The sequence below is a fragment of the Rhododendron vialii genome, chromosome 3a, assembly GCF_030253575.1.
Source record: "Rhododendron vialii isolate Sample 1 chromosome 3a, ASM3025357v1".
NCBI classification, from domain to species: domain Eukaryota; kingdom Viridiplantae; phylum Streptophyta; class Magnoliopsida; order Ericales; family Ericaceae; genus Rhododendron; species Rhododendron vialii.
The window spans coordinates 28,837,361-28,850,862 of record NC_080559.1 but is presented as its reverse complement, the minus strand read 5'-3'; the positions used below and the strand labels follow the sequence as shown (position 1 = coordinate 28,850,862).

At 37.8% G+C, this 13,502-nt stretch overlaps 2 protein-coding genes across 3 annotated transcripts; both read left to right on the top strand.

Annotated features, from left to right (window-relative positions):
• Positions 1 to 2,302: 2,302 nt before the first annotated feature.
• On the top strand, positions 2,303 to 5,532 carry LOC131319649 (uncharacterized). Of its 2 annotated transcripts, none has more exons than XM_058350012.1 (5): positions 2,303 to 2,485; positions 3,818 to 3,915; positions 4,625 to 4,698; positions 4,792 to 4,918; positions 5,020 to 5,532. In XM_058350012.1, exons 2-5 carry the CDS (start codon positions 3,913 to 3,915, stop codon positions 5,308 to 5,310), a joined length of 495 nt encoding a protein of 164 aa, XP_058205995.1. In that variant the 5' UTR covers positions 2,303 to 2,485; positions 3,818 to 3,912; the 3' UTR covers positions 5,311 to 5,532. The 2 variants fall into 2 exon arrangements, with proteins under 2 accessions (XP_058205995.1, XP_058205996.1); XM_058350013.1 differs by having other exon boundaries at positions 2,330 to 2,520.
• A 1,080-nt stretch (positions 5,533 to 6,612) lies between these two features.
• On the top strand, positions 6,613 to 11,582 carry LOC131319648 (ferric reduction oxidase 2-like). The gene is made up of 8 exons (XM_058350010.1): positions 6,613 to 6,835; positions 6,974 to 7,076; positions 7,482 to 7,676; positions 7,898 to 8,132; positions 8,723 to 9,050; positions 9,410 to 9,653; positions 10,117 to 10,823; positions 11,428 to 11,582. The coding sequence occupies exons 1-8, from the start codon at positions 6,643 to 6,645 to the stop codon at positions 11,565 to 11,567; spliced, it is 2,145 nt and encodes a 714-aa protein (XP_058205993.1). The 5' UTR covers positions 6,613 to 6,642; the 3' UTR covers positions 11,568 to 11,582.
• The last annotated feature ends 1,920 nt before the right edge of the window (positions 11,583 to 13,502 follow it).

Genomic DNA, 13,502 nt, shown 5'->3' with positions numbered 1-13,502 from the left:
TTATTTTTGGAAACTGATTTTCTCACTCCACTTTTAACGTGAAGTTACTCGTAGTTCATGAACAAAGTGGAGTAACTTCATGAACAAAGTGAAATGCCATCAGTAAAAAATTGAGCGCAAAAATCAAATTCCTTTATTTTTATATAATAAGTTGCCAAATCTCTTGACGAACGACTAATAAAAAATTTTGGCCTGAATATAATAAAATTAAGAGAAAATAACCCAAAAAAAAAGTACCAAAGGGATAACAAAAAGTAAAGCCAAATAAATTAATTTTCCGTTCGGATGCTTTTATGGTGGGAAATAAAACTTTTAATTCTTCTCCGGAATTTACAATGGAGTACTAAATTAGAAATGAAATAATATGAAGTCACATTATTGTTGTCTCTCATGGTCTTTTCAATCCTACTAGGAATTGAAAAAATAGGCAAGGACAGGTTCAATAAAAGCACGTAAAGCCAGATATCTCGTAATTGTACGTTTTTTATTCCCATATGCAAAGTAGGAATAGGCAAAAGACTTTTGTTTGAATTCTATAATGACTAATTGACTATTGCAACGTTAATTTAAAGATTTTGGATGTTAGATAAGTAGTTAGGCCCCGTTCCAGAACAGAAAAAAAAACCCCTTATTTTTTAAGAAGGCAATTTCATGCTCAAAAATTATGGGCTTGTTGAAATCTAAAAATATGCAATATGGATCTTGTTTGAAACATCTCATTGAGATCTTTTATACGATGCAAAAAAAATTAAAAAATTATTTTTATTTATATTATTTTTGAGTTTGAAAATGTGAAATAAGCTGCTTATTTTTTAAGAAGGTTTCTAGAACAGGGCCGTTAGTCTCCGTTCCAAAAACCTTCTTAAAAAATAAACAGCTTATTTTACATTTTCAAACTCAAAAATAATATAAATGAAAAATAAATTTTTAATTTTTTTTTGCATCGTATAAAAGACCTTGATGAGATCTTTCAAATAAGATCCATATTACATATTTTTAGATTTTAATAAATTCATAATTTTTTAACTTGAAATTACCTTCTTAAAAAATAAGGGGTTTTTTTCGTTTCCGGAACGGAGCCTTATTCTGAAAACACAATTTTTTTTTGAATAAGGGACATAAGGGTAATTTCATTCACCCAAACACCTATGCAATTGCTGACTGAAAACACATTTAATAGTATTTAGGGTGTTCAAGAAAACCGTCTGAATCGCAAAAACCGATCCGATTTGGACCAAACCGTCCTATTTGGTCCGGTTCTACGGTCAGGTTATGGTTCTAAAAAAATAAGAACCGTCAATTTTGGTTCGGTTATTGGTTCTCAATTAATGAACCGTGGTTAGAACTGAACCGGACCGTTTAAAACCAAGATAAATATAGAAATACCTGTGTGTGTAATTAAATATGTATTTGAATTTGGTAGGTTAATCTTTTCCTTGCTACTCTTAATTTATTTAGAGATGAAATCTTATTTGTTAGGAAAGTTTTTATTTTCTTCATTCATTTCCTATTCCACACATTATCTTCCTATTTTTTTAATTTTATAAGTTCATATTTTGTGAATAAGTATTTGGATGCTTATTTGATAGAATCGGAACAGAACCAAAACTAGACCGGTCTTACGGATTGGTTCTGGTTAGGTTTCATGCATATATTGGTTAGATTCTGATTTTCAATTTTTTTAAACCGTTTGAAATGGTCCGATTACTTATTTTTTAGAGAACTGGACCAATCCAAAACGTGTGCACTCCCATTTAATACTTATATGTATTATCTTTGGACTTTTAACCTTCTTTATTTATTTAAAAAACGAAGCGCTTTACGGGCCGGCACAACAAATTTGTTCTAATTCCTTCCAACTCCAGCCTAGTTCCAAGAAAAACATTTGGGCTTTTGAGGTAGTTTTGTAGACCAAGGCCCCAGTCCGCTAGGGGGAATGAGTGAAAAATAATATATTGTGAAAAGATGATCTTTTTTAAAAAGTAAAAAATAAATACTTAAATAATAATAAAAATTAGCGAAACGGGACTTAGACCCCATTCCATTAGCAATTTTTTGGACTTTTTTCAATTTTGTCCTTATTTGAATTTTTTTCGCATTTTTTAGTTTAACCCCTCACTTTTTTATTTTTTCGATTCGCCTCGAAAATTCAAATAAGGAAAAAATTGAAAAAAATCCTAAAAGTCGCTAATGTAACAAGGTCATAATTTACCTTATCTCAGTTACCATAATCAATTAATCATAAACCTAATGGGCTCAATAAATATTGGGCCGTGCCCGGACTTCTTTCTTGTAACGGTATGGGTGACCCACAAAGCCAAGGAAAGCGCCTCTGGGAAAAGTGTGGACGTTTGTTGGTGTGATTTCTCCTCCTTCGATCTTCCCGAAGCCGATTGAGGTCATCAGAGAAATTTTGTTCAACCACGAATTTCCGCTTGACAATCAGCGGTCATCTACAAAACTTCGACACACAGTCCAGCAATCGGTAAGAGGGTCTTGGGTATTAGAGCTGCTGTTACGGTGTACGCTCCTCATTGAATCTTATATGTGCGTTAGGGTTTCCCCTCTCTCCCTAAAAATTTGATATTTGAACTATTAGTTCCCGTATATTCCTGTGTTTTTTGCATAGTTTTGTTAGAGATGCATGCACACATATATATACCTGTGTTCAGTCACAAATACTCGCGATGCACCCTACGTGGGGACGGGAGCACGCTCTATGGAGTACATGGATCTACTTTCTACTGCTCTGTCCGTCCAAAAGAGATTGTCCGGTCCACAATATGCTTTAGAAAAGTAGAGTTTTATCACAAAAAATTTGAACTTTTTTGATTGAGTACTCCTTGATTTTTAGTAACTAGAAGCCAAAAGTTCGAATTTTTTTTTCGAAAAAAAGGGATTATTTGTTAGTTCTCGTTTTCCTAACCGGACAATCTTTCTGGGTTCACGTTAGGAAAAGAAATCACTTTATGGAGACATTAGTTGATGGTCCCCAACACAGAATAGATTTGGCATTCAAAAGGATTGTTTAAGAGATTTTTAAAGGCATTTACCGACTATTTGAGGATCATATTTGCGTACATAATGGATAGTCTGTGAGCAATAGGGGATGTAGTGTCTCTAGGTCATTTCACCGCGGGGGATGCTCTTGCGCAGTTGAGATGTTGGGAAGTGTTTTTCATTCCTTTTCCTTTTTTTCTGTTGGTGATTTTCGTTAATCTTCCAATTATATCGGCACAGATGAATAGTTGTGGTATAATGATTCCTTGGCACACATAGGAAGCTCCAGACTAATTTTACCACTGAAGACTTGCTATGGGATATTCCAACTCACTGGCTTGTCCAGTTCTTGTACATATGTGCCTAGGACGTAGTGTGCTGGGAACTCGAAGGCTAAGACACTAATTGATGGTTGGTGTTGGAAGAGTAAGATGCTTGAGTCTGGGATGTCTGAAAAACTTATTTTTTCACATAGCAGTCAAAAGCGTGGATTTACTTCTCGAAGTATGATGATTTAAGTATTTAGTATCACAATTTTTGAGAGAGTAGCATAGGCAGTCTTAGTAAATTTGTTAAATGCAGTTTGAATTCAAAGTAGCCCTTTTATCTTGGACAACTTACCCAAACAATGCTCATGGTTTTGCTTTGATGCATTGTAAAACAATACTGTTGGAAGATGAAGAGCTATGACTTGGTGTGCTATAGTTGTTAGCTTCTGATTTGGTTGAGAAAATATATGAACCCTTTGAACTTAATTTTGCGTAGTTGAACTTGATGGAAAAACACATGTTGTCCTTCTATAATTTCTCTACTGCAGGTTCCTTCAACCTTGATACACAATTGCAGAAAACTGCCCGCTCGTGCAGCGTGCCTAGGGGACTTCAGTTATCGTAGGATTGCTTTTGCTGCAGCATGGTATGAACTTTCAGTCTTATTGGGCTCTAAGCATACGCATACTTACATCACACATTTGCATAAGTGGAATTCCTCACCAGCTTTATTCCCTTTTCAGTCGTGCCAACAAATTGGTAGACTAGTTCAAAGAATTAATGTTTTTTATTTGGCTACTGATGAGAAGGCTGGTGATCTGTTGCTGTTTTTCCTTGCTTTAGTTCTTTTGATTTTCTTTGGGATTTGCTTTGATGAATTTACAGTTTGGCTCGATACTGTTGTACTGAGGGGAGGCATGTGTGCTGGTTTTTTTCACCACCTCATTGTATTTCTCTTTCCAGGGTTTAGTAACTTTTGGCTTTCACTCGTTAGTTGTATTGTTATCTATCATTCTTCCGCTCCAATTCCGCAGTGTGGGCTGGCAGGCTGCTGCATACAGGATAGACATTCCATATCATGCTAAAGCCTGTATTTGCTCTTACAGATTTACGTGTACGCATGCGAAACATAGGGTGTTTATTGAGTCTAAGCGTTTAGAAGCAACATTTTTTTTCCAGCTTTTTATTGATTCTCTACGATGAATACTGAGTTTAAGGGAAAAAATGTGCTTGTAAACCTAGAGACGAGGAGTTGAGTTGTGCGGTAATTTTAGCCTGGAAGTGTGACTTGGCTGTGTTGCATCTTGCTTCTTATGAGAGTTCCCAATTTGACTTTTTGTAATGTGTGGGTGCAGGACCCCAATAGCTTTGGGGATGAAAAAAGTGAATGCAGACTCTATATTGGCAACCTTGATATGCGAATATCAGAGTACGGACAACCTGTTGAATTGATACCTTTGTTTAGTATTTCAGTGGAAATTTATAGCTTCTACTTGCTTTACTAAAACTTTGTTTTCCATAGGGGCGCTTTGATTAAAATGTTCTCTCCATATGGAAAGATTGTAGCTGAGGACTTCTTGTGGCATACTCGTGGGCGAAAACGTGGGGAGCCTCGTGGGTTTGCTTTTGTTCAATTTAGCACAAAAGAGGTAAGTTTTATTCAGTTTAGCACAATCGAGGTAAGTTTTGAATTTATAGTTTCTCCATTTTTGGACAAATCCTGATTTCCACTTTTAAAGTGAGAATGCAGGAAGCTGAACTGGCCAAGGAGAAGATGAATGGGAAATTGGCTGGTGGTCGACCATTGGTTGTACGCCTTGCGAGCGAAAAAAACTTGGTGGAAACAACTGAGACTTCTTCTAAACCAATTGGTGTGGCGAAGACTTCGAGTGTTGCTGTCAGTAGTTCAGGACAAACGAGCCGAAGTGCTAAAATAGCTGCCATTAAAAACAAACTAAAGGCGATGGAGGAAGAAAATGGAGGCTCCAAGAAGCAGAAGCAGGACGATGGCGCCCTTCTATCTGTCAGAACGTCAAATTAGCTAAGCTGCTAAGATACTGAAAGAAATGTGTACAATGGGGAGGAGAGTCTTTTTAGGTCCCTTCAGAATTCACCTTCTTGCGGTTAGGGATCAGACATCATGGCTGCAAGAACTTAAACCAGTTTAACATGATTATGGCTTTGAATTCGATTGTACTAAACAAAGCTAGTTGGATTTCTGAGAAAGAAGCGATAATGCTAATCTTATCGGCAGTTTCTTGTACGGATCTCTGTCTCTTTGAATCTTGTTACGTATTGGTTAGGTTGCTCTTGTTTTGGTCTGTGCTATGAATTACTGGCAATAAGTCGCTCTTCCACTTGCTTGTGATCTCCATGGTCAAATTTAAATTTGCTCCGAGTCAACTGACTTTTGCGTACGTTTTACCAAAAGCTTAGAAATTGGAAATTTATTACTCCATCATATGTCAGCATCATTTTCTGTGTTGATAGTTTAGAGAAATGAAAGGTTTGGGAACACTATTGTTTTTCCATCCGGAGTTGGTTGAAAAATATATGCTTTTTGTTCTAGAAAAAGTAAATTATTATGGATGTATTAATTTCAAAATGATGGTCGAGAATTATTCATAAAAATGGGTTTGTGTGGTATAACAAAAAATAAGAATAACTCCAACAAGTTCACGTGCACCTGAGCTAATCCTTGAAGGACCAATCTCATTGGCTATTAGCGGGGCTAATTAAAGTCAATCTTGCGGCCAGGAGCTCCTCTGATCATGCTCAGAGAGTATCGCAGTGTTCTTGAACTACCTATTCGCTCTACCAAAAACCCAAAAAGGCAGAAACACAACTTTGCCTATGAAAATCATTGACTGTTCGAAGGCAAAAAAAAGAAAAAAGGAAAATCATTGACTGTTCGAAGGCAAAAAAAAGAAAAAAGGAAAAATAATTAATAGATTTGTCACAGGACACTTTGCTTTGGAAGGAACACAAAACACCATCAATGGTATCCCTAATGCTTAATTACAAGTCAAAACTTACACAAAGACCGACATTGGGAGTTCACACCTAAATATATCATTGCTTGCTAATCCATTTTTGTGTTCTACACCTTTTCCTTATCCCATGTGATGTGAACACTCTGTAAAAATGCCCGAGATAAATGATTCTTTCCCCCTAGTCCCTCTTATTACGGTATTTCCTTTTCTAGTTTGCTACTATACTTTTCTTACAAATAAATTTGGTTATTGCATTTCAAACTTTCTATATATGGTCCTCAAGCCATGCACCATTGCACCATCATCACTCATACACAGAGAGAGAGAGAGAGAGAGAGAGAGAGAGAGAGAGAGAGAGAGAGAGAGAGAGAGAGAGAGAGATGGATTCAGTGGAAAGAAGAGAAACTCCTGATGAAGGAATCAAGACAATACAATTCGGGATCCGGCTGTTGATAATGGTGATTTTTCTTGGGTACATAATGATATGGGTAATGATGCCCACTAATACATTTTGGCAGCACTGGCTACCTGATATCCAGGATAAGGTTAATTCAACGTACTTCGGACGACAAGGTTAGATTTCTTGTTCATGTCATTATTTATGTGCCATTAGCTGTGGAAGACTATATTCTCTTCATTTCATTTTTTTTCGCTGATAAAAAAAAACATGGTTTTTATGTAAATGTCTGAATCTTTTCATCAACTATGCAGGGACAAACTTTCTGATTTACACATTCCCAATACTATTTGTTGCTGTTTTGGGATGTATATACCTCCATCTAGGAGAGAAAGATGTTGGTCGCAGCAATGGAAGGTATAGTATTTCAATTCTAGACAGACATAGGCGAACTAAATGGGTATAGGATCGGCAGTGGGGAAAATTACCCGTTTGGTCGAGTATGATCATGCTTTCATGGAAATAATGTTTTGGAAGTCGAAATTGTATATACCTCCGTATATGATTGTGTGCGAGTGTATGAAATATCCTCGATTTTATCTCTCGTGTTTAAAAACAAATCATATCTCACCTAAAGCCCCAAAGCTTTCATGTTAGAGCTGGTGGTGCTGTGACTGGGCGGCCCCTGATAGTAGGCCCACCGCACTGTTCAATTCAACCTGAGCTGATTTCAGCTGGAGTTTGACTTGAAAATCACATCTAGAACCGATTAAGGATTGTATTCCTAACTCATTGCTGGCGTTCCTTTCCTTTTCTTAATAGCACTGCGAAGAATTCTCGTTTAGTGCAATGGAGAAGGCCAGCATTTGTGAAGGGACCTTTGGGGATTGTTTCTTGGACAGAACTGTTCTTTCTATCCACATTCATAGCACTCCTTTTGTGGTCTTTCTCTGCCTATATCCACAGCATGTTTGCAAACATCACCCGACAATCCGCGGCCCAGATGGGAGAAAAAGTGTAAGAACAACTTCTACATTAGAATCATTTACTACCCATTACTTTTTCCATACATGGAGTTCTGCAGACATAGAAATCGGCTGCAAAACCGGAAACAAAACATATATGTGTGAGTCATGGTCGGTTTTGTTTCTGCTGAGTTAGTACTTCTGTAACACCACATATTTGATTGAGCAGCTAAAGTGGAACCCAAATGGAAAATGATGACTTGTTTTTGGCAGATGGGAAGCAAAGTTAGAAAGTGCAGGGCTAACGCTGGGCCTTTTGGGAAACATTTGTCTAGCATTTCTCTTCTTTCCGGTGACCAGAAGTTCTTCGGTTATGAGGGTCATTGGCCTTACGTCGGAGTCGAGCATTAAGTATCACATTTGGCTTGGGCATATTACAATGAGTCTCTTCACAGCGCACGGCTTTTGTTATATCATCTTCTGGGCTAGTACAAATCAAATTTCTGAGGTACAACACTCTCCATCTGAAGCATATGCAAATTAAACTGCAAATATTGCTATAGTTCCAAAATCTGTAAAATCTCTGAAACAACCCGTGTTTTAAGAAACACTAACTTCATTGTTTATGTTCCCAAGAAATGAAAAGAGAAAATGCAGAACAAAACGAAAGCAAACAGAGAAAATCTCATCATGTTGCTGCCTTGCTGGTATTGATAAGTTGACAAATTTTCCCACAGAGGAAAACTTCTCATCCAAAAGTACAAATATGAAAATTTTTCAAAAATATCGAGCTTGGGATGTATATCTATTTCTATATAAAGGAACACTCCTTTTGGTTTGAACATCATTTTTTAGGCTGTGTCACAGTACTTTTCTTTCCAAAAAACCCAAATAGAACTAATTTTTCCATATGAATTAACTTCCACTTTTGGTAAGCGTTTGGGGTGAAAGACAAAACCATCCTATGTAACTTGCATAGGAAGCTATCAAATGGGGTTGCCCTCTCCTCTTCTTTTCTACTGGTTTCTGCACGTGCATTGCCTGTGATACACATGCTAGCAGAGAACAATGGATTCACACAAATTTTGTGTAATGCAGATGCTCAAATGGGAGAAAGTTTGGATGTCAAATGTGGCGGGAGAAGTAGCTCTGCTTGCTGGATTAGCCATGTGGAGCACAAGCTTTCCCTGCATCAGGCGCAAATTTTTTGAGCTCTTTTTCTACACTCACTATCTCTATATTATCTTCATTGTGTTATTCATATTTCATGTGGGCTTCTCCTACTTCTGCATCACCCTTCCCGGTTTCTACCTCTTCTTGATTGATCGGTATCTACGCTTCTTGCAATCCCAGCAGAAGGCCCGCTTGGTTTCTGCTTGTATTTTGCCTTGCGAAGCTGTCGAGCTCAACTTCTCTAAAAGCCCAGGTAAATTCATGTAATTCATCACAATCGTCACATGAAATAAGTCCAGTTCAAAGGATGTAACTTCACTTAAAGTAGAAAAGATTTTTACTGTGTCGCCATTTGTCAGTCCTTTTCTGGCAATGCTCCTCTTAGCCAGCTCAACAATGTATTTTCGTATGAAAAAATCAAGATTGTTTTCATGATTACTGTTAGCTATCGTAGATAAAGTTTTCAGAGAATTTTTTATATGTTTAGTTAGAGTAGAGAAAGGAACAAACAAATGGGGATGGGGGAAGTAATTAGGAACATGAAAAGTGGACTTTGAGATGGTAATTTACTGGTATGTGTTATGCTCTTATTCTTCCAAATTTCGGTCTCAGGATTGAGTTATAATCCAACAAGCAGCATGTTCATAAACGTGCCAGGAATCTCCAAGCTTCAATGGCATCCTTTTACCATTACCTCCAACAATAATACCGACCAAGACAGGTTAAGTGTCGTCATAAAAAGTACAGGAAGCTGGTCTCGATTGTTGTACCAACAACTTTCACAGCCTATTCCACCGGAACACCTTGAGGTCTCTGTTGAAGGACCTTACGGACCTGCATCAACTCATTTTTTCAGGTAAGTTAAAGGCATAACAACAAGCCTTCTCAAAGTTTGGATGTACCGCTGTACTTGGATTATGGACTTCATATATTTATAGAGGGAAAGGATTAGGTACGCGAAAAAATGAGAAAAAAAGTAAACTAAACCGATTACTTGCTTTTCATATTATTTTCCTTTCCCTCCACAAATACATGATCCAAACATAGCGGTAATGATTATGAGAAGATTTTCAGCAACAGAATTTAATAGACGAAATAACCCAACGACAAGCGTTCCAACTTGGAGGTACAAACACCGAGTTTTAAACCTATATATATCTTCTACAAGAAGTTTCCAAAAACTTGCATTTCACCCATTTGATCTATAATCAATGTAAAAGAGGTTAAAGTGCCAGTCATCTCCTACTTAACCAAGCAAGCTTTAATACCTGGTTAGACATATAAGATTCATGTACTTGAGGAAGAAATATACCATGCAGGCACAACACACTAGTGTTGATAAGCGGAGGAAGTGGCATCACTCCTTTTTGCTCCATCATTCGTGAGCTCCTCTTCAGTACAAGCACAAGAAGTTGCAGCACGAAACAGGTTCTCCTTATTGCTGCTTTCAAGAAATCTGTGGATCTCACCATGCTAGACGTACTAGTCTCTGACGCTAACTACAACATTACCCAATTTCCCTTGCGGATTGAGGCATACGTAACAAGGGAGAAAGAACTCACTTCAGATGACCAAAAGCTCTTCCAAACCATATGGTTCAAGCCCAGTGCCACGGATGCGCCAGTTTCCGCAATTTTAGGCTCCAACAGCTGGTTATGGCTTGGAGCTATTATTTCATCCTCATTTCTCACATTTCTTCTGCTCATTGGCATTGTTACAAGATACTACATTTACCCTATTGATCATAACACCAACATGAGGTTTTCGTACGCGGAAAAATCAGCACTAAACATGTTGTTTGGATGTGTCTCCGTAGCTTTGGCTGCAACAACAGCTTTTATTTGGAACAAAAAACAGAATGCCAAGGAAATGATACAGATTCAAAACGTGGACGTGCCAATGCCAAAGGGATCTCCGGGACCAGGTTCATGGCTCTACAATGGGGAAAGAGAATTGGAAAGCTTTCCTCATGAGTCCCTTTTTCAAAACACAAAGGTGCATTATGGTGAAAGGCCTAATTTCAAGAGTAAGATACTCTCTTCATTCCTGTTTTCCCTGTTTTCTTTTTTCTTTTTTTTTGAATTTAACTAACTACAGAAGAACCATTAATTAGGATAACTCATCCAAATGCATTACTCAAAAATACAGCAATGAGTAATTCCAAAGCACTATTCCATATATAGGAAGGTAATAACTTTGGCGTTTCTTCCTTAGAGAATGACGAAAAAAACAACACTTAGAAGCACCTGTTAGGACCATCATTTTTACATAAATGTTACCATATATTGGTTCTGGATTCCTTACTTTTATTTTCCAACATTTATCATTAGCCAAATTTCATGCCAAAATTTCTCTTCCTTCATCGTCATTGACCTTCTCATAAATCATAATCGTAATTTATCATGGACAACATTCCCAACTTATTTCAGAAAATGTTTCTACTCTCCACCAGAGTAATGAAGTAGTTACCATTTTCGAAACTGATAGGTCTCAAATTCAACCACCTCCTCTTATATACAGTTTTTCTTCTTTTCCGTCTGCTTAGAATTACTATGTACTACATCACCAGCCATCTGACTTTGGGGTAGCTGAAGTAGGTCTACTTTATTTCATTGTTTTTTAAAATGCAGAATTGCTACAAGAGTGTGAAGGATCTAGCATTGGGATTCTTGTTAGCGGCCCAAAGAAGATGAGGCAAGAAGTTGCAGCAATTTGCTCATCCAGTGAGGTGGATAACCTACATTTCGAATCAATCAGCTTTAGCTGGTGAGGTGGGGGCAAAGATTTTTCAATGGGGGGGGGGGATAAGATTTTTCGATTTCCCTGTCCACAGATGCTCCAACAGCTAATGAGAACGTTGGGTTTCGGATGTTTATCAATCAATTGTAGTCATTACAAATAAGGTCAAGAAAATCAGCTTTAGCTGGTGAGGTGGGCGAAATGATTTTTACAGTCTCTGCCCACAGATGCTCCAAAAGCTAAAACGGACGTAGGTTTCCGATGTTTATCAATCTTTATATTGTAGTCAAAACAACAAAGCTTAAGAAAATCATTCCCCCTCTGTTTGCACCCACATAACATGAAGAAAAAAAAAACAATAAAAAAAGAGAACATCAAAGACCAAAATCCAACAACTCGTCGAGAGAAGCCACTTTTCCACACATATGACCACCAAAACTAGTGCAGAAATTCTGAACACTATATTGTAAAAGGTTTCACCAATCCTAGAATATGCATGGAAATGTTTGCAAACAACGTAAACTAGCAATACCAAACCAATTGCCTGCTCTACATCGCCAGACAGTGGCTCGCAAAAATGAAGGTGAACAATCTCTGCTGTAAATTCTCTCGACCCATAGACGCCGAGTAGGAGACATGCACGAATGCAAATAATATCGTTCTTACTTTCTTCGTGTGTGGGTGGATGTGCACGGGCTATGTAAAAGGAAAAGGATAACAATCTCAGAACTGGTTACCTTCTTAACCTCCTCATGATTTGTATGTGGTTGGTACTTGGTAGAGAAAGCATTCAGCACAGCAAACTTCCAGAAAGAGGCTCTGAGCAATAAAACCAATCAACCCCAAATTAGCAGAACTCAAAGATGCCAAACCTAACGATGAAAGTCCGGGAGCAATATTTCTCAATTCTGTTTCAGCAACTTGTGTTATACTGTAGCAGTTGTTATAACCGAGTAAGTAACCATTGCAGCATTATTCTATTCGTTTCCGCATCATGAAAGGTTATAATGCCGCACTGGATTTCAAAAATTCATCGATAAGAACTTAGAATAGAATGGAATAATCTTGAAGAGATGCGTCTGTCACCTGATGGTATCACTAGCGTATTAAGATAGTATTTCACAACACCATATAGGTCCATAACGAAAGACAATGACCATTCTAGCTATTTACTTAAATTCAGGAAACATTGACGAATCGATCTAGCATGAATTAAAAACTTCACCCATTAGGATGATCTGAAGTTCTAATTCCGAGTTTGTTCGGCACTGCCCAAATACAAATTGTCGCAGCTACGTACCACCACCAGCCATATTTTCATTGATACAACCGCTGCCGTTGAGCACCACCCAAATCTCCAAACGTTTGTTTAGGGCTGATTTGACTGGCAAGGGAGCAATGAAGCTTCGAGTTAGTCAGCAGCCGCGTTAGTTGTAGTAAGTGAGGTTTCAACCCCAGTTGAACTAGTACATGGGAATACATTGCGTCTGCCGTCTGCCACTTCACTTGCACTTTGTTTCGATTTTACTTAGCCCCACTATCGGATGGAGAAATTAGTCCCCCAGAATTAATCATAATCCATGCAAATTACCATGCGGCATCCTTAATCGACGATGTAACTACGGAAGCGCCTTTACAAATTCAGACGCATATAAACTCGGTTCGTGATTTGTTCAAACAGTTAACAGTTAACGATCATCGACAGAACTTCCCCAGTAGTTTCAAGAATCGGTCTAATTCAGTTCCTTCTTTGGTACCTCGAGTCTTGGGTATTAGAGGAGTAGCTGTTTTGATGTATGCTCCTCATTGAATCTTATGGACGTTAGGGTTACGTTTTTTTTTGTAACAATTCGAAAACTAAACTAATTTTAAGAATACACATATCCCTTTTATGTTCCTCTGTTTTTCATAGTTTCGTTAGAGATGTACCCCACATGGGACTCAGAGGGACTTTAGTGCATCCGCC

Coding starts and splice junctions, on each gene's coding strand:
- LOC131319648 (XM_058350010.1), top strand. CDS start 6,643: ATGGATTCAGTGGAAAGAAGAGAAACTCCTGATGAAGGAATCAAGACA. Junction 7,077..7,481: donor GTTGGTCGCAGCAATGGAAG/GTATAGTATTTC, acceptor TTTTCTTAATAG/CACTGCGAAGAATTCTCGTT. Junction 7,677..7,897: donor GCCCAGATGGGAGAAAAAGT/GTAAGAACAACT, acceptor TGTTTTTGGCAG/ATGGGAAGCAAAGTTAGAAA.
- LOC131319649 (XM_058350012.1), top strand. Junction 4,699..4,791: donor CTTGATATGCGAATATCAGA/GTACGGACAACC, acceptor TGTTTTCCATAG/GGGCGCTTTGATTAAAATGT. Junction 4,919..5,019: donor TTCAATTTAGCACAAAAGAG/GTAAGTTTTATT, acceptor GTGAGAATGCAG/GAAGCTGAACTGGCCAAGGA.